The 26701-nt window shown below is 42.0% G+C and overlaps 2 protein-coding genes across 5 annotated transcripts in view; both read left to right on the top strand.

The window, feature by feature from the left end:
* Positions 1 to 19993, top strand: part of evi5b (ecotropic viral integration site 5b) — a 31372-nt gene extending 11379 nt beyond the window's left edge. For 2 of the 4 annotated variants that reach the window (XM_061078561.1, XM_061078558.1), the window contains exons 3-19: positions 78 to 302; positions 501 to 575; positions 698 to 823; positions 912 to 1055; positions 1815 to 1904; positions 2187 to 2284; positions 2940 to 3000; positions 3091 to 3144; positions 4204 to 4236; positions 4664 to 4810; positions 5600 to 5731; positions 5827 to 5967; positions 6056 to 6214; positions 6567 to 6713; positions 7784 to 7879; positions 14407 to 14502; positions 18053 to 19993. In XM_061078561.1, the coding sequence (XP_060934544.1) occupies positions 78 to 302; positions 501 to 575; positions 698 to 823; positions 912 to 1055; positions 1815 to 1904; positions 2187 to 2284; positions 2940 to 3000; positions 3091 to 3144; positions 4204 to 4236; positions 4664 to 4810; positions 5600 to 5731; positions 5827 to 5967; positions 6056 to 6214; positions 6567 to 6713; positions 7784 to 7879; positions 14407 to 14502; positions 18053 to 18340 (2112 nt within the window). In that variant the 3' untranslated portion in view covers positions 18341 to 19993. The remainder of the gene's footprint in view (positions 1 to 77; positions 303 to 500; positions 576 to 697; positions 824 to 911; positions 1056 to 1814; positions 1905 to 2186; positions 2285 to 2939; positions 3001 to 3090; positions 3145 to 4203; positions 4237 to 4663; positions 4811 to 5599; positions 5732 to 5826; positions 5968 to 6055; positions 6215 to 6566; positions 6714 to 7783; positions 7880 to 14406; positions 14503 to 18052) is intronic. The other 2 variants (XM_061078559.1, XM_061078560.1) reach the window with 2 other exon arrangements.
* Positions 19994 to 22303: 2310 nt separating this feature from the next.
* Positions 22304 to 26059, top strand: gfi1ab (growth factor independent 1A transcription repressor b). Its single transcript, XM_061078562.1, has 6 exons — positions 22304 to 22418; positions 22999 to 23175; positions 23957 to 24342; positions 24820 to 24957; positions 25117 to 25282; positions 25371 to 26059. The coding sequence occupies exons 1-6, from the start codon at positions 22307 to 22309 to the stop codon at positions 25547 to 25549; spliced, it is 1158 nt and encodes a 385-aa protein (XP_060934545.1). The 5' UTR covers positions 22304 to 22306; the 3' UTR covers positions 25550 to 26059.
* The last annotated feature ends 642 nt before the right edge of the window (positions 26060 to 26701 follow it).

Raw genomic sequence — 26701 nt, 5'->3', positions numbered from 1 at the left:
GGATCAAATTTAAGTGATTGGTTAATTAATAAATAATGCTAAATTCATATCAAAAGTGTCTTTTCTTTTTCCAAAAGGATCTTGTCAGAAAAGGGATTCCTCACCACTTTCGGGCAATAGTGTGGCAGCTGCTCTGCAACGCCCAAAGTATGCCCATCAAAGATCAGTACTCTGAACTCCTGAAAATGACGTCGCCCTGTGAGAAGCTGATTCGCAGAGACATCGCTCGCACTTATCCAGAACATGATTTCTTCAAGGAGAAGGACAGCTCGGGTCAGGAAGTGCTCTTCAATGTCATGAAGGTAAGCCTTGATTTGTGTCTGAGGAGCCTGACTGTGTGCAGATAAACTGTTAATGATGTGTACAGACTACACAAAGAGGTATTTGGTGTGAACAGCACTTTCAGGGTACAATCTGTAAGTGGGTTGAGTCTACTGTAGACCCGTGTGCTCCTGTAACCATCACTGAGACTCATCCAAAGCTCCTTCCTGTCAATTTAGGCATATTCTCTGGTGGACCGGGAGGTCGGCTATTGTCAAGGTAGTGCATTCATTGTGGGACTGCTACTCATGCAGGTAAGAATCCATCTTCACCACATGCACATAAACACTCTGACCCACCAGCTCCCAACAAATATGCTTTTGACTGAACAACAAGAAAGATTTTGAGGTTTGATGTCATGCTGTTATTTTCCTAGATGCCAGAGGAAGAGGCTTTCTGTGTGTTTGTGAAGTTGATGCAAGACTACAGATTACGAGAGCTCTTCAAACCCACCATGGCGGAGCTGGGACTTTGCATGTACCAGTTCGAGTGCATGATCCAGGTAGGCACCTCGGACTCGTAGTCAGACATGTAGTCATGTGCAGGAGTAATGACGTGAATGTGTATGATTTTGTTTTTCTCCCCTGCAGGAGCAACTCCCAGAGCTGCATATACATTTCCAGGCTCAAAGCTTTCACACCTCCATGTATGCGTCTTCTTGGTTCCTCACCATCTTTCTCACGTCCTTCCCTCTGCGTGTTGCCACAAGAATCTTTGATATCTTCATGTGTGAGGTCAGTTAAAAGGAAACATAACTTACAGTAACATAACGTTGCTTAAAAAGTACCCCCCATCCATGTTGAGTGAATGATCATTCTAAGAAATATGTATACAATGGAAAGAATAGCATATATGGTAAGATTACAGAGGGAAGTGTTTACAGAAAGGTGGGCACTACTAATGGAAGCAATTTTGTAACAAGGTACTAGTTAATAGTTATGTAATATGGGCCTTATTTGATGTGTATTGGACTGGATATGTATGTCTCTGTGAAGTGAGCTGATATTATTGTTATTTATGTAGTTTGTGTTCAGGGTTGTCAAATTGTTTGGATTTGTTTTTTATAAACATGTTGGTGTCGAATGTTTTTAATCTATAAGATCATATAAATATTGTTAACCCTTGTAAAGGAATCTGTAAATCCAAGATAGAAAATATTTAATGTGGTATGGAATACGATAAAAAACCTAATGGAGAAAAAATGGAGCCTTAGCTTTTCTCGGGCCATCACTTGTTTCGAACAATATATTTTGTACTTACATTTAGGTTGACTGTCTTGTTATCCAGTAGCGCCACCTGTTGGACAAAAGAGAAACAACAGTTCATACTTAATAGTTACTGAGAGTTGTTTCATTATGGCCTTGACACCCCTTTTCATTTACATTTTTCATTTTCAGTCTGTTTTTATAATCCATTTTCACAGCACGTCAGCCACACAGAAGGGCTTTCTAAAAGGGACTCCTTAGTGACTGGTGGTTTCTCTCTCTCCTCAGGGTCTGGAGATAGTTTTCCGTGTGGGACTGGCCATCCTCCAGATGAACCAGGCTGAACTCATCCAGCTTGACATGGAGGGAATGTTACAGGTATATATCACTGTAATCTCCATTTGGCAAGTCATATAAGCAGCTCAGGTTTCTGGTGCAAAGTGTACAGCAGCCTCCAGGGAGGAGCCTCCACCACACCCAGTTAATTGATACACATCCCCTCCCAACATGTACCTGTGCACACGCTGACATTTGAAAGAGTGCTTTGAGGTCAAAGAAACATCTGACTAAGACACCACTTTGCTGAAATGATTGGATGTTGTTGTTTTATGGGTGTGTGTGTGCAACTCACCCAGCCTCTGTTTTCTTACTGTGCACCAGCACTTTCAGAGAATTATCCCAAACCAGCTTGACAACGGCCCAGATAAGGTCATCCTGGCTGCTTATCAAGTCAAGTACAATGCCAAGAAGATGAAAAAGTAAGCTCAACTCTCATGTCGTCATAACATATCACTGCTTTTGCTTTGTGTATTTATTTTTTGCTCATAATCATTGAATTGAATACCACAGTGTGGGGGCTCATTTCACTCAGTTTCCATCTCTTAAGTTAAAATAAGGAAGTAAGATGACATAACCTTTACAAATTATATTTGCTACGACATAGTAAGAAGCAATGCAATTTCTAGGGAAAGAGAAAGCAGTTGAAAGAGCCGGTATTGTGAGGATAAGGAGAAAGATAAAGACAATAACTTATAGTTCAAGAACATAATCACAAGTTAAAGCTGTATTAAAAGATGGTTAAAAGATGTAGAAATACAATATGATACAATATGAGAATATGTGCAATCTGTCACCAAGGAAGTGGAAGCTTCATTTAAACACAAGTTAACATTACTGGAAACGTTGTTCTTCACCAAATGAAGATTTTAGCAAGCTTCTCCAAGTTACTCATCATTGGAAATATGTAATAAATTGAAATACTTAATTGAAATGTGTATATATTTGCTCTATATTTATATATATGTGGGTGTGACTTATGATATGACTGCAATCTCTAGCCCCTAAGCCTGAATAAGACACCTTTTTATTAAGCTTTGATTTGATAAATGGCACTTCAACTAATCTCTATTTCAGGTTAGAGAAAGAATACACTACAATCAAATCTAAAGAAATGGAGGAGCAGGTGGAGATAAAGGTGATGACAGATAGTTGAATATGTTGAACTATGATTCAGAAATGTCAGCCAAGCTCTTTTTCTGACTTTGCAATTCCAATTGTTGTACAGAGGCTGCGGACAGAGAACAGGCTCCTGAAGCAGAGGATAGACACACTGGAGAAAGTGAGTGTTTGTCAAGTGAATAATCGCCAACAAACCAAACCCAACACTGCTCCGTGCTCATAAACATTACATTAACCCATCCAGCTGTGTACGCACATACATCATGCATCTCCTCCTAATGACGCAGTCTTGTCTTTCACTAATTGGCTGCTCAAGTTGAAAGTTGTCCGTGATCAACCATTATTGACTGGAATGGTTAATTTTAACAAACGGAAGCTGGATTTTGCACTTCAGGTTGTCTTAGTTTCATGGTGACTTTCAGTGTGGCTCAAATAACCTCATGTAGTGGAATCTAAAGTTAACCAGACACGACTAACTAAGGCAGATACCGTTAGAAAGTCTGTTTGGAATGTGACAGTGGCAACTTGACGTTGTTCAAGTCGATATGAAGCACTGCATGCATGCAAGTTGCACCGTTTGTATCATCCTGCACCTTTTTGAGTCTCTGAATGGGCACGACTGCTGCCAACTAAAGGCACCATGCATGAGGTCTGCCATGGAGAGTGAGGGGGTCTGCTACTCACAGTTTGCCTGCAGGGAGGAACGCTGTGGTCTGAACTAGTCTGTTATTTACAACCAGCTCGAGGCTGCTGCTGTCTGATGTGACTGTCACTTATCTCGCAGGACCTTTATACCTCTAATTCAAACTGAAGCAAGTGAAAGCTTGGATGAATGGCATCGACGCCCATAGCTTCTGTTCCGTTCAGTTTAACAACATGTAGCTCCTTAACACTGTCAACTTTACTTCACTCTCAGCTTTAAACCGAGCTGTCCTGTGCTTTTTCCTGTCTGAAACCTGTCTCTGTGTTATCAGCAACGCTTAATTCTTCACTTTGTCACTAGCTCATTTGCACCTCTTCCACAACACCGGCATGCAATGTTCCTTTTCCACCCCTGAATGTAAACATCAGCCTGTAAACACAAATTTCAAGAGGGAAAATGAACATTGCATTTTTCTCCTCTAAAACAAATCAATTGTTCTTTGTGTGCTTTAAACTGTCCTCTTGTATCTCTCTCTCTCTCCCCCTACTGTCTCTTGTTGATATTTCTGTTTTGTAGGAAAGTGCTTCCTTGGCAGATAGATTGATCCAGGTATATTCCTTATTTTCTCTTTACCTTTATTACTTATGTTGCACCTTCCTTCTTCCTCCTCTTGATCTTAACTGTGCATGCTTATGATCAATACAATGATAGACACAATTAAAATACAAAATCGAATTAACTTAATGATTGTCTGAATCAAGATCTAAACCAGATAATAACCCTTTGTAATATCTTGAATAAGTGCATGGAATACCACATTGTGGCATGTCAGGCAAGTAAGATAATCACAGCTCACCCTAAAGAAAGCTTATGAAATTAAAATGTAAATTACACATGACTAAATTTAAAACAAGCATGTCCTCAGAGCGCCCAATCCCTCGTCTTCTGCTCTGATTTGCCCACCCATTCCGCCCTCTCGTTTTCACTTCTTGTCGTGCTCAACTCACCCCCCCTTCCTGGATGGTTATGTCCCAAGGGACAAGTGACTCGAGCTCAGGAGGCAGAGGAGAACTACCTGGTCAAGCGGGAGCTGGCCACGGTCAAACAGCAGAGCGAAGAGGCCAGTGGTCAGCTGGAGCAGGCCAAGAACACCATCAGGCAGCTCCAGCAGCAACCACAAGCGGTAAGGAGGGCCGCAGAGTCCCCAGGTTGCAGGTTTGCAGTGGGGATTAGAGCCAATGTTTATCTGGCCGAGTCTGTGAGGAGCTGACACGTCCTCAGTGATTGTGGTGTGCAGCTCCACAAGCTGACCGTTTTATATTATTCAGTGTGCTAGAAATGAGAGATGGACTCATAGCTATGTGCTTTCACTTCGACGTGTCATGGTTATGTGTTTCCCCTGCCCTGGTGGCACCTGTTGCCTAGCAACTCAAATCCAAGCGGTGGCAGGTGAGAGCTTCTCTCACTTTGCACACCAGCGCTGGGTAATTATGTGTTTTGGCATGCATGAATTCAAATTGGTACATGGAGTACGAGACAGGTCAGCTACCATGTACAGTTGTTAGTGATTGAATTTGTGAGCAGTTGTCTCAGAGGATGGTGGATTTAACAGTTGACACCCTGTTCACATAACGTGTCTCTTGACCTCACAGTGTTAATTATTGATGCTTGGAATCCAGATGGTAATGTGCAGGCGTTACCATGTTCTACATAATTTGCTATCATGCTTGACAATGAGCAGTCATGAATTATGTAACGTGAAGGTAAAAGACTAAATGAATGATGTCAGGCATTGTATCTCTACCAGAAGAATTTAACATATGTAATGTGCTGACAGTACTGTGCTGACAGGTGGTTTACATTAGTTGAGGTTTAATATTTAGTTTAGCTTTAAAACCTAACTATGTGGTGAGACATGGATGTTTGTTGGCCTGCTTTGTCTCTGCTCACTTACCTTTCCTGATGGTTATAGAAGGGAGCCCCTCGCTACTCGGAGGAGTCCGTCCTGCAGCTGGAGACGGAGCTTGTACAAGCGCGACTGATGGAGGCAGAGTCCCAGTGTGCACTCAAGGAGATGCAAGACAAGATCCTTGATATGGAACAGGTGAGTTGCCCTAGATTTAGTTTTGTAGCACAGACAGCCCACAGTTATAATTATCAGTATATTTAAAACATACTTTTCTTCCACGTCTTCCCCAGAGGAACACGTCCCTACCAGATGACACCAACGTAGCACGGCTACAGGAGGAGCTGATCGGGGTGAAGTTGCGGGAAGCGGAAGCCCTAACTGGCCTGAAAGAGCAGAGACAGCAGGTCAGAGACCTGGAAGAGCACTGGCAGGTAAGTGACTAATCTTTCACAAGTGCAACATAAAGTAGGAAAAAATCTTGATGGTATTTTAATGAACGACTGTAACACTTTTTCTCAGCGTCACATGGCACGCACAGCTGGTCGCTGGAAGGATGCCCCAAAGAAAAATACTATGAGTGAGCTACAGGACGAGCTGATGAGCGTAAGGCTGCGTGAGGCCGAGGCCCAGGCAGAGCTCCGAGAGTCACGGCAGAGGATCCTGGAACTGGAGACACAGGTCAGATCATCTTTGTATCCACATTCACCTCTTCAAGCTCTTCTGTGCATTGGATTATAGTTTTTGTCCTTCTTATCATTAGTATCTTTGTAATCACAGTGATGAATTATTTACTAATTACTAATGAATTATTAGCTAACAGTAAAACTAAACAAGAGGAGGGGATTTTCTTCCTGTATTGTCACACAGTTTCCCCCAGATGGCAGCAGTCCTCAGCCAAACAACTCAGAAACTTGTACCAGCTCAGTGCAGTGTCACCAATCACATTTTTGTGTTTAGATATATGTGCACAATGTGGAATTGTTTAAGACTAAAACTAAAAAAACGAATTTCTGGTTCTTTGCTTACACAGAATCAGATTCACAGCAACCACCTGCGACGGGGGGAGCAGGAGAGTCGCAGTCTCCAGGAGCGGGTGCAAACACTGACGGTGCAAAATAAAGATCTGCATGTGCAACTGCAAGAGATCAAGCGGAGACAAGCTGAAATTGAATGCAAGGTACATGTTAGAGTCTGCTGCTGATCTGCAACACATAACACTGTGAACACTGGTGCAAACCACTGCAGCTGGTTGGAAAAATTAGTTGTTTAAGCCATCTCCTTAGAGTCTGATGAAGTGATATTATGAAATCTGTTTGGATTGGTCTGTTGCCTCCTGAGAGTCAGTATCTAGGTCCAGCAGAAGGAAGGGACTATTTTTAATAGTATCTCCTTTATGGCTGAACCTCTCTATTATTTTTTTTTATCGACTAATCTTAAGATTATTTTTTCGATTAATATAATTATTAATTTATAAAAAATAAAATTTAAAAAACTTAATTTATGTTTATTTAATAATCTTCTCTCAAATACAAAAAAAATCAAACAAAGCCCAGTCTTGCTTATCTGCCTTTTACAGTCCCATATCTCTCAACAATATAATTGGTATTGGTCCAATTCAATAGTATTTCCACAATTTTATTTTTCACACTGAACTGAAGTGTTATCTTCTCATTTCAAGTTAAATTAGGTTTGCTTTTAAAAATTATAATAAAGGGATTTAAAAAAAGGCATCTTTAACTAAATTAATTTCACATATTAACAATCTAAAAAATAACGAACAACTAAACAGCTTTAACTTTCCTCTTTGTTCCCAGTTACTCTGGTTCTGTGAAGTTAACTCTACCGTGCGTTGCGAGGATTTAGTCTCGTAAAGGCGGAAATAGCTGCGCAGGTTAAAATAGAAATGCTCCGTCACAATTTAAAAACCGCGTCTGGATCAGAACAGAGTGGCTTGTCGACTCACCGGTATTTTCGATTACGTCGACGAGTCGCCCCAGCCCTAATCTCTTGTGCTGATGCCTTTGATGCTGCTGCTGCTAGATTTCTGTTAAACACTTGTGGTAACACTCTCCATATCTACCATGAAAAATTCACACATCTTCAAATACAAAAACAGAAACATTGTACACATGTTTCTATGTGGGCCGTTCAGCTTCTTCTGGGGTTGGTTAAAGCTGTTGTCGAAATAGTGTTTAGGCTACTTTTGCAGCTGCCTGTGAGTCTTGTGCGGTTTGTTTTTTCCTGCAGAGCAAGGAGGAAGTGATGGCAGTGAGGCTGAGGGAAGCTGACAACATTGCTGCTATGGCAGAACTCCAGCAACAGATCTCGGAGCTTGAGATTGAGGTAAAGTCCAAACCCGTTAAGTCTGTCTCTGACATCACACTCCTGACTGCATCAAGCATCATATTTCCTCGACTTCAAACCACATTTATAATACAACCCGATTTCAAAATATAATTTGACTTGTATTTCATTGCAGACAGTATGACCATAAGATATTTTATGTTGTGTCTGGTCAACTTCATTTTATTTGTAAATATACATCCATTCCTGCCATTCAGGCCTGCAACACATTCCAAAAAAAGTTGGGACGGGGCCATTTAGGGCTAGTTATGAGGTACAATGATTAAATAATTTATTCGAGATAAGTGGTGTCAACAGATGATTGTAATCATGGATTGTAATCAGGTTGTTACTAAGGGACAGAGCAAAAACATACAACACAAAAACTTCACCACCACGCCTTCATACCTTTCAGTCTCTGCATAATGAACTCTGTTAAGTGTGTCAGTAAAACGCATCTTACTTTCCTGTATTTTATAGACTGCATTTAGGAACAGTTTTATACAGCCTTCTTACAGGTTTCGTATGTTTCTGAAATCATGATGGTGTGTTTCTGGATCTGGGATTTTGTTCTCTGCTCTGTAAGTTGTGGGTGAACATGTTTTGCCTCAGTCATAAAAGAGAGGAAGAAAATCAGTTTGAATTGAAGTGATCTGAAATAGGTGATGTCAACTGGTGATTGTAATCATGACAAAAGCAGCATTCAGGAACGGCCTAGCTCTTCAGGAGCAAAGATGGGACAAGGATCGCCATTTGACAACAAGTGTGTGACAAATTTATTAAAATGTTTAAAAAACGGTGTTCCTCAAAAAAGGATAGGAAGGTATTTGGATTTGAACTTCAGTGCATAAAGACCAAGGGCGCAAACATCAGCCGACTAACCGGGCCCTCCGATTCCTCAGTCGACACTGCATCAAGAACTGTCATTTATCTACAAGCAATAAAACCACATGGGCGCAGAATAACTTTGGCAAACCTTTGTCAACCAATACAATACATAGTTACATCCACAAATGCCAGTTAAGCCAGGGTCATTGGTGCATGTGACAATAAACTTTGATTTGATTTGATTTTTATTTTGGTCTGGCATGGTATGGGGTTGTGTCAGTGCCCTTGTTAAAGTTAACTTACACTTTTGTGATGGCACCATTGCCGAGCAGCATCTGCTGCCTTCAAGATGACATAATTTCCAGAGACTCCATGCATATTGCAACAAGACAATGCAAAACCACATTGTGCACTGCACTTATTACAAAGGCATGGCTGCTGAAGAAGAGGGTGGGGGTGCTGGACTGGCCTTGCGTGCAGTCCAGACTTGGCCAAAATAGAGAATATTTGGCGCATTTCATAAACTTGTTTGTATATTTAAAGTTTCTTTAGGGAAAGAAATGTTACAATGGCTTCAGAAAGTGCCCTGAATTATCTGCACGCTTTATTGTGTCGTAGATTTAATTTGAGTTACATAAAATTGCAATTTTCGGGGCATCCACTCAACTAGTTGAACTACTGATGTATTATTCACAAACGTTTCATTATTATCTAAGTAAAGAACAGAAGTGTTAATGTTAATAAAGTAGCTGGTAATACATGGATGGTTTCTTTGTTTACCGTATGCCAGTGCAGAGATTTGAAACTTGTTGCAGAGAAATATTTACAGGGTTTTTTAGCCACAGCCCCAACATCATGAGATAAAATACTGTGTGTAGGGCACAGATTTCAGATGTACTATGTTGTTTAACAAACTGTGATCAAAGCCCAAATCTGCCTCAAAACAGAATTTTTTAATTTTCCAAAACATTTTCTGAATCTTAAAGCAGACTGACAAAGCTTGTCCACTTATATAGTTTGCTGACCAAATATGTTGACAATTTGTATTATTTGTGTAAAATTTGTTAGATTTTATAACTTTAAAATGATTTGTCTCCATAAGGGTATTGAGGGAACAGTTACTGGAGACTTTTTTGATTCATGATATTGATTGAAACTTGGCAGATGTGTCTATAAATCTCCTGTTGGATCAAGTCTCAACAAGCAGGAGTGTAAAGATCAGTATTTATCCCCAAACAAATGTAACGCTACACACAACAAGGGTGACCAAAACAAATACAGGCCTGTTTTAACAGTGCGGACACTCAACAGTAATGACCGATAACAGATCAAATCAACCAACAAAACTATTCTAAAGCAAAGCTACATAATGAAGAGTAAGTGTGGCAGTAGGCAGATGATGGTGTTGTACAGACTACAGAAGATAAATCGTTGAATCAGTGAATGAATATTGTTTTAAATTTCAAAAGAAAATCAATCATACCATGAGGGTAAGCATTTAACTCTGCTTATTTCACAGTGATTGCTTTTTCTGTTTGATCATGAAGTCCTTGTAAATTGTTTATTTGTGGTTAACTATGGTGACTTAGAAGCTGAATGTGAGATGTATCAGTGCCTGTTGTTCTGAGCAGGTTGGATACATTTGTTTTATTATTCTTTTTTAGTTTTTATTGAAATTACACATTTGCATTTGAGGTATTACTAATTTTGAACTTTGACCATGACTGCATTTTTGAATCACTGTAAAATAATTTAGGCTTACTAAATATGATATATTGAAGTTGTTCTCATAAAGTTTAATTCTGCAATAATAGTAAAGTACACTTAAAATGACAGCCTAGTACTTATGGGGCTGAAGAACAGCTCTGGTGGAAACAGTCGTGACTTTAAGCCGGTAGGGTGGGCTTCATAAACATACATAAATGTGTAATGTCTTTCCAGATCATCTAAGCTGTAGGCCCAGACTATTTATATGTATGACACCTACGAAATATCCTCCCCCTCTTCCCCTTCATAGACATCGACAATCACACAGTGTGGTCTGAGGTTTTGTTACTAAGTGATAGAGCAAAAACATACAACACCAAAACTTCACCACCACGCCTCCATACATTTCAGACTCTGCAGAGTTTGTCAGTAAAACGCACCTTACTCTCCTGTGTTTTATAGACTGCATTGAGGAACAGTGTTGTACAGCTTTCTCACAGGTTTGGTATGCTTTCTTTCTGTCTGAGCTGAAATCTTGATGATGTGTTTCTGGATCTGTGATTTTGTTCTCTGCTCTGTAAGTTGTGGGTGAAATTTATTTGCCTCACAGTCACAAAAAGCAGAAGAAAATCAGTTCCTTGGCTTCTTCTTCAGAGAAGGTGACTCATGTTGGTGGTGACAACTTGCAGCTCGGGTTTAACGTGAGAGATCAGAGGTCACTGAGGGCTCAGATTGGCTTGGTCTGAGTCTGAATATGTACATGAATGTCTTGTGCATCTGGTAATACGTATTTACATAAAAACAAATCTGTGAGTTATAATTGAAAACACTTGAGTTAAGCTCTAGGTGTCTAGGTCTTTGTAGGATTCTATCTGTTTCAAATTCAGTTGCCACACATAATGCCACAGATCCACTGTTTCTGGGCTGAGAGGAAGTGGTTTCCTCATCTTGAAACAGAGACTCTACCAAAGGTAGCCTGTATGGTTTATTTTGAGGTTTCTATGACATGCTCAGAGATTTATCATAATTGTTTTTGCCTATAAAGCACATTCTGTGCTCGTGTTTGTGTGTGTGTGTGTGTGTGTCACGGGTCAGGAACTATTTGGACAGCGACACAATTTGCATAAATTTGGACCTTTATGCTACCACAATTTATTTGAAATGAAATAATAGAGATTCTATTGAAGTGTCGACTTTCAGCTTTAATTTGAGTGTTTACCAAAATTGGAGGAAGGGTTTTGGAATTGCAACAATTGTCATACTTAGTCCCCTCCTTTCAAGGGATCTAAAATATTTTGGCAAATTAATAAAGTAATAAATATAATGTTTATTCTTAATACTTTGTTGAGAATCCTTTGCATGCGTTGACTGCCTGAAGTCCGGAACCCATCGGATCATCGAATGCTGGATTTTCTCCTTTTTGATGCTTTGCCAGGCCTTGACTGCAGCTGTCTTCAGTTGTTGTTTGTTTGCAGATCTTACGGCCTTAAGTTTGTCTTAAGCAAGTGGAATGCATGCTAAATCAGGTGATTGACTCGGCCATTGTAGAATATTCCACTTCTTTGTCTTGAAAAACGCCTGGGTTGCTATCGCGGTATGTTTTGGGTCATTGTCCATCTGTACTGTGAAGCGACGTCCAATCAACTTTGCTGAATTTGGCTGAATGTGAGCGGACAGAATGTTCCTATAGACTTCAGAATTCATGCAGCTACTTCCGTCTTCTGTCATATCATCAATAAACAATAGTGACCCAGTGCCTTTGGAAGCCATGCATACCCATGCCATCACCCTACCTCCACCATGTTTTACAGATGATGTGGTGTGCTTCAGGTCATAAGTTGTCCAATCCTTCTCAAGAATTTTCTCCTGCCATCATTCTGGTAAAGGTTGATCTTAGTTTCATCTGTCCAAAAATTGCTGTTCCAGAACAGGGCTGGCTTTTTAGATGTGTTTTCCTGGAGTCTTCTTCACTTAACTAAGATGTTGTGAAGGGTTTCTTCTTTACCATGGAAAGGATCCTGTGATCATCAACTGCTTTTGTCTTCACTGAGCAGCTTAGTGATAATAAACCATATATATAACACTGCAGCAGTAACTGTTCACACGTTCTTCACACCTTCAGGGTAAAGCATTCATCACTACCACAACAGTTGAGATGCACAAAGTGTAAGAGGACTTTGAATGTGCTTGCTGAAGCTGTGCTTTTTTTCTGCTGCAGAACACATGACACCCTTCTTCCTCCATGTTTGTTTTTCAATCGGAAGTCACGTTCAATCATGCAAATGTTCCACACTTCAGTTCAGAAGGTGGCGGTAATGCGGTCATTTGCCAAATGCCATTAAAAAAAAGGGATGAAGAAGATATCTTTCGTAAGAAATGCGAATTTTTGTGAGAGTCTCTGGAGTCTACACTGTGAAATATTTTCCTACAAACGGCAAGTGTGTGTGCTCTTACGTTCTGGCCAAATCGTCCAGGGTGCGTTCTGAAGATTATAATACAAAATCGGTTAAATCTGTTGATATATCTGTGGTCTTCCACTTTTATAAAAGCTGTTAAGAGTTGATAATCCTCTAGTGTGAAGCAGCCTTAAGCTGTGATTTCAATCCCTTGTCCACGATGTGGCCATGATAATGTTTGTGATGGTTTAAGAATGTTTTGCCAGATTAGCACATGTATTTTCACTGTAAACAAAACAACGTCATCATAAATTGGCAACTGTTTGTCCTTTACTGTCTTTATGGATTTGAACAAAGTTCCAAAAGGATGAGTCAGAGTAACAACATAGATGAGGCAGATATACAGAAAAAAAAATTTGTTTTGCTTTAGAAAATTGTACATATTGTTATCTTGTTTAAGATGTTACTAAGGTATTCTGCAATATGAGTATTTGAAGATCTGGGTGTTTACCTCTGTCCAAATACACATTTTAACATGTAGATGACATTGGCTGGGGGAAGATCTGTACCGACCAGAATGTTATTCATATTAGGGGCCTCTTGTATATCACACTAAGAGTTTTTTTGAAAAACAATTTTCAAGTTTTGAGTAAAAAATATGCCAATTGTCTTTAGTTGCACTCTCACAAACAAAGTTCAACAGACTGAGGCTGAAAAAACGTTTGCCGACCCCAACTACACAGTCTGACACCTGCTGATTCACACAGCTGAGCACGAGGAAGTCTTATTAACTGCCTGGCCCCATTATCGTTGCAATGTTATTGGAGGGACAAAACCTCAAAAACAACCGATTCTTGGAATAATCTCACTTGTTTCGACCTCTGGTGAAAAAAAGGCCTACTGGGATCCACGAAACTCGGCTGCACCTTACCACAGGAATCACAACCCCTATCTGTATTTTTGGGGTGTTGGTCGGACCAGAGAAGACTGTGCCTCTGACACCCCACCCCTGCTGCGTGCAGTCTTCCCTTTTTTGCCTCGGTGCTCCTGTGGTTTGAACTCCACCGAGCGACCTTTTCTGGTCTCACTGTAGAAGTGGCAGGTTCAAGGGTGTGATTGAGGTTTGAACGTGTGTGCATGTGTTTGTCTCCAAAGTCTGCAGATGTCTTTACTGAGGAGAGTAAACATCACATGGGCTGTTAAACTGTAAAAGCTAAGAAGCTGCCTCATCCCCAGGGCCCCAGGAGGAAATCAGATACAAATTACACTGTCTTGTGTTTCCTCTGACATCTGTCATTTTGCTCGCCTGCCACACTCGCAGTGTACACCATCATGCTGCTGTTTTAGCTGTGGAGCTCTAGTGTCTGTTTACCCTGAATGTGCAGTAGCTCACAACTGTTCATATCAATGGGTATTCAATAAGTGAAATTTGTTCTCTTGCTCTTTAAGTGTTTGTTGCATTTGATATTTAGTCTCCAGTGTAGCCACTTGTGTCTGCCAATGTGTTCACATGATGCTGAAATATATCTTCACCTCCCTCCACCTGTTCCACTGTGCTTCTCTTTTTTTTAAACCTGATATCTTCTCTACCAACAGAAAGAAGAAGGGAAGGTCCAAGGCCAGCTGAACCACACAGACTCGAGCCAGTACATCTGTGACCTCAAAGACCAGATATCGGAACTAAAACATGAGGTGAGACCCGTAAAAATCAAGCATCACGCTCAGTACTAATCAGGACAGCAGAGTTGTTATCTTGTGGAGGTTCAGATTTTGTTGTTGCCGCTTCTTTGATGTAGCGTTTCAGAAGACTGACAACATTCCCTCAGATATGGTTTTGCTTTGAAGCAAACAGATTAGTAGAAGTGTTAACTACACCCAGAGACTTCCTGTGTGGAGCTGACACCGCACACCTCTTGTAAATACCCTCACAGATAGTACGTACAGATGTTACTACAAGTGGCTTTGAGCAGCTTTGTCACAGTGCTGAGCTTGATTGTGATTACTTTTATTTTAATTTGTGTTTATATGATGTACTTTTTGCCACACTTGTTTCCAATTATGTATATTATGATTTGTGTTTGTTTTCTGCTGTTGTGACTAACATTGAGCTTTGAACCAGGGCTCCGTCCTATCTTAGGCTACATCCTTGATAATCAGGAAATTATGTGGCTGATCGTTTCCAAATGTGTCAATTACTGCCAGACAGAGTACAAAACAGACCCAGAGTTTTCAAACTAAAACGGAGCCAACAGCATTTCCAAACTTCTCAATTTTAGAAAACTCTGTAACCTGAAGTCTGGACAGTAGGTGTCGAACTAAAACATAGTAGTGTGGATATGACCTAAAACTCTTGGGGGGTTAGTTTATTAGAGGGTTGGCAGTAGGGCTGAACGATTAATTGCATTTGCGATTTAATCGCGATATGATAAAACGGGTGGTCGCGCCTCCGTACCGCTGCACGACCACCCGCACATGGACGGGATGCTCAAGGCTTTACACCGCCTCATGTCTGCTGTGTTGTGGCTCCACACACACTCTTGTCTGTTACGTGACTTGTGTTCAAAAGGGTTAAAAACCACAGTCTGAGGAGTGGGACCATTTCATTAGCTTCAGGAAACTGTTCATACACGCAGTTGTACTGTTTGACTTTGTGGCCTGTGCATTTCTCCGTTTTTTATTTATAACTTTATTTACTTTGATTTTACAAAATATTTTTAAAGTTTAGTAGAGGCAAATTCTATGTTTCAGTTGTGTGAAATGTTTCTGAGTTGGGAGCAGTAAGACACCTATCATTTTAAATATTATTTAACACTAAATGTATCTAATATTGTCTTGGTCATATTTAAATCATTCATTACGTTTAGTTGGGGAAAATAAATTGGATCAAATAAAAAAATCGCATATTAAATCGCAATCGCAATATTGGGGGAAAAAAATCGCAATTAGATTATTTCCCCAAATCGTTCAGCCCTAGTTGGCAGTCGATTTGCAAGGAGGAATAAGTTGACTCCGCCTTAAAGTGATGCCTCAGTTTCCCCATCAATCAACACACCTCAGCTCCCAGGGACCACTCCCTGAAAAGAAGCTAATGAACAATAATAATAATCATTATTATTATGGTTATGAAAAATATCACAATATTAATGTCATAATGAATCTGAGGCATTTAGTTATTAACAATCAACAGTCAAGTGAATGGAAAAGTGGTCTTAGATATATGCATAATACATATTGAATCCTATAAATCCTATAAAATGAATCTGACAAGAGGTAATGTTGAAAGTTCTGTTCTTCCGAACCAGCTTTTCTTAATGTTAACTGAAATATTACAGATGAACTCAACTGACATCAGAGCAGTGAATCTCCACTTCATTCTACTACTGTGGTTACCGTCTATTGTTCTTTGTGCAGTCCTGTTTGTACTGAGGAGAAGGTCATAGGTTCAACATCTATTTAATAATGACTTTCAACTCACTGCTGGTTGAGAAGCTGATCTTCATTGTTAACATGGTTTTAAATAGTACAATCAGCAGATCTTTTTTTACAAGAATAATATGTGTTCGTGAACTGTGGTGTTTGTGAACTGTGGTTAAGTGGAGCTACCTGCTTTAACCTCTCCTGACACTTTATAAAGGCCGAGCTGTCATTTCCCCTCTCACTTGGTTTTGCCTGGTGGTTGTCAGTGGGTGAGGGGCCCTCTATGAATCATGCTAGGTGCTACCTCAAGTGTGTGCGGTGAGCAGACCTGAAAGTTGACAGTGCCACCATCCTCCACAATCTGCATTAAAAGCTGCATCATATTGTTGGAAACTCTTACTGCTGCCAGACAGATGTTGATCACGTCATGATTTCCTTTTTTTGCATGGCAGCAACAGGAAGTGTAGACAGGTGCAGGTAAACACAGGCTTCTTTTTGTTATTCTGTGTACTGTGCTCTGAACTGGCCTCTGAATGCGTCTCTTCCTACATGTCTGTCTGTTGCGTGGCAGGCCACACCAGGTGAGTGGGTACAGATTTGACGTGTGACCTTGTTTTGGCCCCTAACCACATTGATATGTGGCCCCCAGTGAAACCCCCAATTGTGTCTGTCTTATTCATAGGGAGGGAGGTGAGCTCTGCTTGGAACTAGAGGTGGAGAGGTTAACCTGAAGTCACACCTGCCACGTGGTGCTGAAGCTTTCGGGTGTCACTAGTAAAGCTTGTGTGAATACACGTTAGCTGAAGCTCAAATCTTTCCATAGTTTGTGAAAGTTTGTTTGTGAGTGCGAGAATAATGATCACATTTCTCCGCAATTGAGAAACAAAAAAACACCCACAGCAACTGCAGTTCTATCGTTTTAAGTTTGTTTTCCACCATCAGTCACAAAATCAATCAACCCTAACCCTAACCCATATTCACAAATCAAAACTTGTGTCATAGGGCTTACAACCATTTCACCTTAGTTCTCCAGAATGATGTAAAGTAGACATTGTACTTGGAAATTAGTTGGACAAACCACATAGAGTTGAGATTCATCTTTTTTATTATTTTTTAGAAAAGAAACAATCTTGTGAATGAAGACAATCTGTTTTTCACCTCTCACCTTGGATAAACAGAGCACAGCCACTTCCCTAAACCTTTTTACGAAACACATTCAGGATTGTGTCCTAAACAAAGCAAACCAAAGAAGAGGAAATTATACAATAGCTTTGTCCCAAATCCGTTTTTTCAAAAAGTGAGAGGACACAAAATCAATTAAAAAGCAATTATCACTGCTCGACTCCATTTTATCTCCTACAGCAAATTTTTGTAATAAATAGAATGATAACATGCATTGGGCTCAGTGTCCAAGGGTCCAGAGTGTGATGATTTTGATTGGATGACAGATCTTTTAAAAACGTAAGAAATAAAACTCCCAGCTCTGGAAAAACGTTCAAGCTAAATGGATACAAATACTTTATTTTAAACAGTAGATGGCGATAATGCACTTTTACGTTGGTCACCAACAACAAAATAATCCGAACAACGAAGAAGTAGACTGTATACTACTGTTATGTTGTATGGAATTGGGACACAGCTCATTATTTCCTTGTGGTTTTTGATTGGACTGCTGTCTGCATGTCTGATTTATGCAAAACAGTGATACAACTTCAGTATTGTGTTGCATAGTTTGTTAACAACATACCTGTGTGTCTTTTGACTGACCTGCTATAAATCTGTCTCTTTTGCATCACTCCTAACACTCACGTGCTTCCTCCCACAGATCTTCTGCTTGAAAGGAACGAGGGGTTTGGCCAATCAACCCAGTTTTGATGGGATCCACATTGTCAATCACTATGTAGGGGATGAGTCTTACCAGTCTTCAGATGAAGATGGAGTCAAGGCACCCACCCTCCAGGACACCCAGCCGAGGAGCGGCAGCCGCATCAGACTGCGCCCCAACCTCAGGGACACCGACAGCGAGGAGGAAGAGGAGGAAGAGGAGGATGACGGGGAGGCCCTGCGTCTCTCAGTGCCTCCGAGCGGCGGCCACAAGTCCACCACCGTGTGAGGAACACCCGTCGGCTGCCGGAGTCGGGACACGGACTGTCAGCACCCACAGAGGAGGAGCCGGATGTGGAGATCTGAATTTCAGAGGGGAAATGCATTATCATTTCATATCATGAGGATTACACAAGTTGATTTAGTTTTTCTTCATTTACCTCCTTTTTTTGTAGTTTTTGTTATCTTCTTGAGGGCAGCAAACACCTGACCGCCGGCAGATCATCAGCCTGGAGGATCAAATAATGTGGAACGTATCAAACTCGACTGGGACACGGAGATCAGAGGAGGGGTTAGGGGGGGTGTGTCTGTCTGTCTGTCTGTCACCCCTCTAACACCCCCTCACTTTTGATTGTCGGTACAACACAGAGACAGAGACTGTGCAATAAAAACATTTAATGCTCTACTACACACTTCATCCAATGTATTTTTATATTTTTAAAACATTTTATAAATGAACATCAAAAATGTATCGATGCTGTTACTACTAAGTGTCCATCATGAGGAGGCAGGACTGGGTGTGTGAATGTATATGTGTTTGTACATTCATACAGTGAGACATCAAGGTCTGAGACCACGGTCCCAATGAAATTAATGAGACAGTGGTTTCAGAGTTGTTCGGATCCCAATGTTCATATATAAAATATATGCGTATCTATTGTCTTTATGAATTTGGTCAATGCCTGGTATCAAACCCGCGTCCTCCAGAGTCGACCTGAGGGTAACGATGACTGTTCAGGCCTTGGCACACGCCGCATGCCTTTCACTAGAAGCTGGTGTATCACAAGCTCAGTGTCATCTGCATACGTGTAGATATGTAAATGTATATAATGGTTGTTGTTTTTTGTTTTCAATACCTTTTGAACTTGAACAAATGTATCTATTGCATATCTGACTTTTAGAATATATTGTACAACTCAGAAGAAAAGGGACATTTATAGGTTGGTTAAATAACAGAAATGACGGATGCTGTTTTTGAGGCGAGCGAGGTGAATTCCTGTTAAGAGAAAAAGAATAAGTGACCTCACTCGACTTGTTGATTATAAAAAAACAGAAGAGGACAGATTTATCTCCTGACGACTGTTGCTATTGAAACGAGTTCTCTGAAAGCATCGCAGCTGTACTTTCAGAATGAGCCCCCTCACTAAGCAGAAGGAGCACATCAGCTGACGCGTCACACGAGTAATGTCTGTCAGGTTTTTTCTGTGTGTCACAAATTTGCAAAGAAATGGATGAAGCTGTAAGGGAACTTGAACCCGGGGACGCTATAACACAATCTGGAGATTAATCAGGATCTGTACCAAAGTGTTGTCATCCACAGGTCAGTTCTACTCCACTTTCAAAGACCTGCATGTGTATGAATTTCTCTGACTGTCCACGTGGAACACTAACTCCTGTATTCAGTGGAAGACCGAGGAGACTGTGGCGATGGGTTGGTGATAATCACGTTCATCTGGTCAAGTTACCCTGCGTCATCTGAGGGAGAGGAACACTTTATGGCACTTTTGAGTCTGCAGTGCAGTAAATATATGGGGCAACGCTATGGAGCAGTCGGCACATTCTGGAGACTTACATGAGATTGTTATATGTATGTGTGTGTGTGTGTGTTTATGCATGCGAGTGTGAGCGAGAGAGATGAGTTCATAATAAAATGTTTGACTAAGCTGTGGCCTGATGTGTTTTCATGCTGAAAGCTCAAACCTGAATCTGTGAGCAGGCGTCATCCGTCTGTCTTCCTCTGTGAAGATTCTACTTCAGATTGTCTCAGGAAGTGATTTCTCTCGCGGTTTTCAGAACTCAGCCTCATCTTCTGATCATTTCATGCAGAAAACCACATTTTAAAAGCACAGTCCTCGTCAGGCACTTACCCACTAAAAGATTTACAAGGTTCGTATTAATTCTAAATACTGATGATTATTTAGGGCAGTCAGATTGTGATGGCCAGTGTACTGGGATGTTATAATTTAAAATTGCAGTGATTGATTGATTGCACATGCAAATATTCGAAAGTGAAAGTCAGTTACAGTTTATTCAAATGTTGACAAGCTGCTTGTAAAATCCTCAACATTTATCCTTTTACCAGTGAGTTTGACTTGCATTTTATATAAAAATATTATTTTGATAATTTCAAACAAAGTCCTCTACATTTATGCACGACTATTAACTGCATGTTACTGTTACAGTTAAAGATTTGCAAACGAATTCAATAATTTTAGATTAAATTGTAAGCAGCTCTTGAACTGTAGGAGGAGTTTAATCATTTAGTGTTTTCACATATATGGAGGCGTTTAGAATTTTTTTTCAAAAAAAAACTTCCTAAATGCAAAATTTAAATTACGGATTTGCTTATGCAAAGTGTTCAAATAAATTATTATATTCTGTTCCACACACAAAAAAACTATTTGTTTTCTGCAGAACTACTATTAGCATTTTGATTATGATTACTATCATGGGGACATTGTTTGTTTTATATTGAACTCTTTACGTTCATGGCAGGATGAGAACACAGTTGCTCTTTATTACGCACAGAGGCCCCACTCCTCGGTGTCGGCCCGTCGCTCTCCTCCTCCTCCTCCGGGCAGCAGCAGCAGCAGCAGCAGCAGCTCGGGGCCTGTCGCCGTCATCCTCCACTTTTATCGGCTCTGGCTTCATATCTCCACCGACACGTTGTCCGGATGCAGCGGCCGTCCTGAGTCTAATCGAGCCGCGACATTTGGCGTTTTGATTTCCTGTCCTCTATCCACTGATACGAAAAACCTTGAATCTTGAAATCCAGGTGAATACAATAGATTTTATTACTACTGATTGATCATTATAGAGCAGCCACTCCACCACGGTTACCCGGGGGCTGGTGTAGAGCACCTGCAGGGGTTAAAGGCACCAGGACGCACGGCTCGACCCTGTATTTATTTTGTTACGTGCGTAATGACGCTCAGCAGCCTCGGTAATATGCGTCCTGGGCGCACAGAGAGCAGCCTGTCTCTGTGACCGGCTTCTTCCTCACAGTACAACACCCGCGGGCGTCTAACGGAGAGTGTCTGTCACATAATGACTAAGTGTGAGCGGGCTCCACTGAGCAGCATGACTCCAAACGTGGTCATGCGTGGACCCCTGGAATCTGCAATACGGTTGGATCACGATGAGCAGTTATTGTCCATTGTTGCCAACGAACTGTATTTGTGTATGCTTGCAGATGTCCCCACAAAGCGTGTGTGGGTTGTTGAAAATGTCTCATCTTAATTGAGAAGAAGATTAAGAAGAGATATGTGACCACTATATGTGCTGAGAGCAGGACCCTCAGTGAGACCCCCGGGGTGCGCCCCCGCGTTTCCTCTCCCCTGCACCCCCCTCTCCAAAGATTGAGTAAAGCACTGATAAACAAGGAGCGTGTATCACTTCTCCTGATTGCCACAGGCTCCTCTGCAGACACGAGCCTGATCCGTGGCAGGGGGGGGGGTAAAACCCGCAGAAAGAAAAAGCCCCTTAGATTCACACCTATTGTCTATATTCAGATGCTTGAAGAAGCTAAACCAGAGCAAAGGGCGACGCGTCACAGGCCTGCGCGCTTTCAACCCTGCTCCTGAAATGAGTGGAGCTTCTTCTAAGGGTTGGAAGGGAGGGAGGGAGGGGGGGGGGTGACGAGAAGTCTCCCCCTCTTCTGCAGACTGTTTTCCTGTCACCTGTAAACAACACTATAGTATAGATGAGAAGGGGGGGGGGGGGACACCTGTCTGTCCGGGCAGCACCTGGCTCACGGGGCGGGCCGTGGCTGCAGGCGCATGCTCCGTGCGCTGGGTTGAACGGTTCAAAACACTCGGGCCCACATCCCTCCCTCTCCCCCCCCACCCTCATCCCTTACCCCCAGCAGCAGCAGCAGCAGCAGCAGCAGATCCAGTGTGCTCAGAGGTGAGAGAGCAGCGCCGGAACTCCTCTCTGCAGCTGGAGCTCCATCAGCAGCCCTCAGGCCGGATCCGAGATGCCTCGCTCCTTCCTGGTGAAGAGCAAGAGAGCTCACAGCTACCACCAGCCCCGCTCCGTGCTGGACGACCACAGCCGGCTGGACTCGCTGCTGGCGCACATCTGCTCAGGTATATGCACAGTCCTGTCAGGTTCTGCACCGCCTTAAAGTCAGTTATTTATTGTTAAAATTTAAAATACTATTGCAAATAATTGACAGGATACTTATTATGTTGAAAAGTTTATTTATGATCTCACAGGACTGGAAAGCTTCAATGTATTCGTAATTGGTAAATTGTCTGTATTCATCAAGCGCTTTTCTGGGATTTTTCTTAATAGGCCTTTTATATGAAGGCTATTAAATACATATTTTTTCTTAAAATTGTCAAATATCGAATGATTTAACTGAACGGTATGAAGATTGGAAACTCGTGTTTACATAGTTTTTGCAAACGAAAAAACGTTTGAGATTTTTTCTTAATTTTCTATTTGATCACCATTTTTTATGATCTTACATTACAGGTTATTTCTAGAAATAATGTCAAATAAGGTGATAACCTTTGCGTCATTTTCCACGTCTAATGAGCTCATAGGTTTAGAGCGATTATCGTAACGTTAATGCCATAATGCATATATTTTTAAATAGAGTTAATTCAAATGAAAACAATGGCTTTACTTCCGTGCCTGACTCTCCGCTGTGGCTCTTCTCAGAGGCGGATCAACTCCCCGGTGACACCGACCTGACGGTGGACAGGTACGGGCTCTCTCCGGATTCTCCTCTGGCCGACTACTGCCCCAGGTCCCCGCTGAGCTGCCCCGGCAGTCCGTGTGCTCCGTCCCCGGACTACGAGGACATCTGGAGGCCTCCGTCTCCCTCTGCATCGCCAGGTACACACAGACAGCACCACACATCACACACTAACCTGCTGCACTGACACAACCTGGACACTTTGTATACGTTCTGAAAGTCGAACCACTGACACAAGTCCATATAAGAATATTGTTATTATGTTATTATTATTAGTCTATTATCTTTGGATTATATGGAATATATTGTATTGCATATAAATATGATCAAAAATAAGACAAGATTATCATTTATTAGTCCCACAATGGGGACATTTGCAATATTGCAGCAGCAAGGGTCTGTATCAGTAACATGCAACACGTAAGTGTAAGGATGATACAAATATGAATGGAATTAAGAATAATATATAGTGTATTAAACAGGGACAATATGTGCAGTGTGAGAATATGTACAGTGAATGAATCTCCCATTAACCACTGTATCATGCGTGATAATACTTCTGTGAGAATAATATAACAGTATATATGGGTAAGATTACTGCATACAGTTTACCTAAAGATGTTGCCCCTCTATAACTTATGAACCAATTGCTTACGTTATATCACTTGTTTATATATAAAACGTTCAGTCCAATGTCCCGGTGCTATCTGGTCTGCACATCTCTATTAATCATGCGCTGTGCCTCGGTTTCTAACCCTCACCGGGGGATTGTGGGAGAGGACATTGCATCGCACACATCAGCCTCGTCCTGCGGGGCCCCGGACACGCTCCCTTCCCTTTAGCCATGTCACTGCTTTCATTCAATTTTAATTCTCACCCCGATCCCCCTGTCTCCCCCCTCCCTCCCTCACTCCCTCTCAGCCGACTCGGACAAATCTCTGTCCCCCCTGGTGGACGAGACCCAGCCCTTCACCGTGCCCTTTCGGCCGTACGCCTGGACCAGCTACCAGGGGCCCGGGCTGAGGCCCCTGGTGCCGCAGGGTCTCCACCGCCACCCCGGCCCCATGGAGCCGGACCGGGGCGCGGCGGCGGTCGCCTTCTACGGGGACCACGGTGCGCACTCGGCCCTGTACTCGGAGCGGGTCCTGGGCGAGGAGGCGTACGATGAGTACCGGAGACACGCCGCCGCCCTGCTGTTTCCTGACGGAGGCCTGCAGGGGAAAGCGCACGGTGCCAAGGCCGCGTCGGAGCTGCTGTGTCCCAGCCTCGTCCTGACCGGGGCCTACAAGTGCATCAAGTGCAGTAAGGTGAGCCTACGGTGGCCTGGGTGGGCTGAGCAGTGTGTTGTGTCCAAAAAACCCGAAACGGGGTCAGCCATATGTTCCCACATTTCTAAGGATTTTTTTTTTCACTGACAATTTAGAAAATTAGGCCATATGTTCCCACAGACCTATGTTCCCAGATTTATTTTGGAAAATTAGTCCCGATGTTCCCACAGCCCTATGTTCCCACATTTCTAGATTTTTCTGAAAATTAGGGTTAAGGTTAGCGGTGTTGAGCTCCAGAGAGTTTAGGGTTAGGGTTAGGGTTCACCAGCTAAGGAATCGTGAACCCTTAACTACCAGGCAGGGGTAGAAATGGGGGAACTGCAGGAACATAGGGCCTAATTTTGTAATGAATATAAGAAATGTGGGAATATAGGGCTGTGGGAACATTTAGGGCTGTGGAAACATAGGCACGCTCCCAATGAAACGATCCTTTAACCTGTGTGTCCTCTCCTCCAGGTGTTTTCCACTCCACACGGGTTAGAAGTCCACGTCCGGAGGTCGCACAGCGGCACCAGGCCCTTTGCGTGCGACCTGTGCGGAAAAACCTTCGGCCACGCAGTGAGCCTGGAGCAGCACAAGGCCGTGCACTCGCAGGTAACCTCACACGCTTCAGATTCACACCTTTTCTCTGTTCTCTCGGGGGCTCTGCACCACGCGTCTCGCTGTCAGCCTCGTCTTCCTGTCAGGAAGGATGTGCTGCGTCGACATCGCGATCTAAACCTCACCTCACGTTTCTGTCTTTGCTTTTATCAGGAGAGAAGCTTCGACTGCAAGATCTGCGGTAAGAGCTTCAAGAGGTCGTCCACTCTGTCCACACACCTGCTCATCCACACGGACACGCGGCCCTACCCGTGTCAGTACTGCGGCAAGCGGTTCCACCAGAAGTCCGACATGAAGAAGCACACGTTCATCCACACAGGTGAGTGGAAGAAAGACAAATCTGTTAAAAAAAAAAAATCTAGAAAGAAGTGAGATGTTTGCTTACTGTGTGTTTGTTTTCTGCTCAGGCGAGAAACCCCACAAATGTCAGGTGTGTGGGAAAGCGTTCAGCCAGAGCTCCAACCTCATCACGCACAGCAGGAAACACACCGGCTACAAACCCTTCGGCTGCGACCTGTGCGGCAAAGGCTTCCAGAGGAAGGTGGATCTGAGGAGACACAAGGAGACGCAGCACGGACTGAAGTGAAGGAGACACCGTGTCCTCTCATGGTCTGACCACACACAGACGGACATTTTACGCAGAGAGACATTTTACGCAAAGACATTTCAATCCCAAATCGCCCTGTTTGAGGACATTGCTTGGATTAAGGATCCCGCGGATCCTCTATTTAAAAAAACTTAAATGTGAAAAATGCATTGAGAATATATTTAATATTTGTTTCTATTTATTCTATCAAAGAAAAGATAAAATAGACAAACGGGGTTTTCTTTGTGAAGACATGTGAGCAACACTAAACTCCAGGCTGCTGTCAGGCCCAAAGAAAAGCTGTGACTGTGACATGATGAATAAAAACCCATGAGTATGATCATGTTTGATATGGGAATCATATTAAGTCTTCACACCTTAATGAAGACACCAAGAAGAGAAGAGATGAAATCTGCGCTTTTCCAAAGCACAGAGGATTTTTTCTCGCTTGGGACACATGCGGGCAAAACAGCCTCCTCACACATGTGCGATTTTATAAACAAGAGAGTTACTGCCCTTATATATATCTTATTTTATTTTCATTTTTTAAATTATTTTTACACAATTTCATTCAGAATACATTATTTGTCATTTACAAAATAAAAGCATCACATTTTGCCCCATCAGGTTAGATTTTCTGTTTGTTTTTTATTGAAATTTTAAAAAGCAACAAAACCAGAAAGTTTTTTTTTTAATACATTTTTGTATTACAAGTGGGAGTGTGGCAAAATCTTTAAATTAAATGAGAGTCAGTGCAAATTTAAACTGTTAAATGTCAAATTATATAAATGTTTAATTATATTAATTCATGAAAATAATCTTCCACCCTCCATGTGAAAAACTACACGCTGTGGTAAGATGTTTGGTTTTCTCTGTGTTTGTGTGGAAACCAAAGAGAAGGGACACTTCACCACCCTGCTGCTGTGATTGTGGCTGCCCAGAGGCAACTGTTTGTTTTGCCCACTGCAGCTGTATGTTTGGACCTTAAACAGTGTGAGCTGATTTAACCGTTAACAAAACACTTAAACCCTCATGGCTGTTTTAAAAGGAAAAGAAAACAGCAACGGCTTTTGGCAGGAAACCAGCAGACGAGGCTCCACACACAGCAGCTGTGATCCTCTCTGCAGCGCTCAGCTTGAACCAAGCCAGATA

This window comes from Limanda limanda, chromosome 9 (assembly GCF_963576545.1).
Source record: "Limanda limanda chromosome 9, fLimLim1.1, whole genome shotgun sequence".
Classification (NCBI taxonomy): domain Eukaryota; kingdom Metazoa; phylum Chordata; class Actinopteri; order Pleuronectiformes; family Pleuronectidae; genus Limanda; species Limanda limanda.
This window is presented reverse-complemented; position numbering and strand designations above follow the sequence as displayed.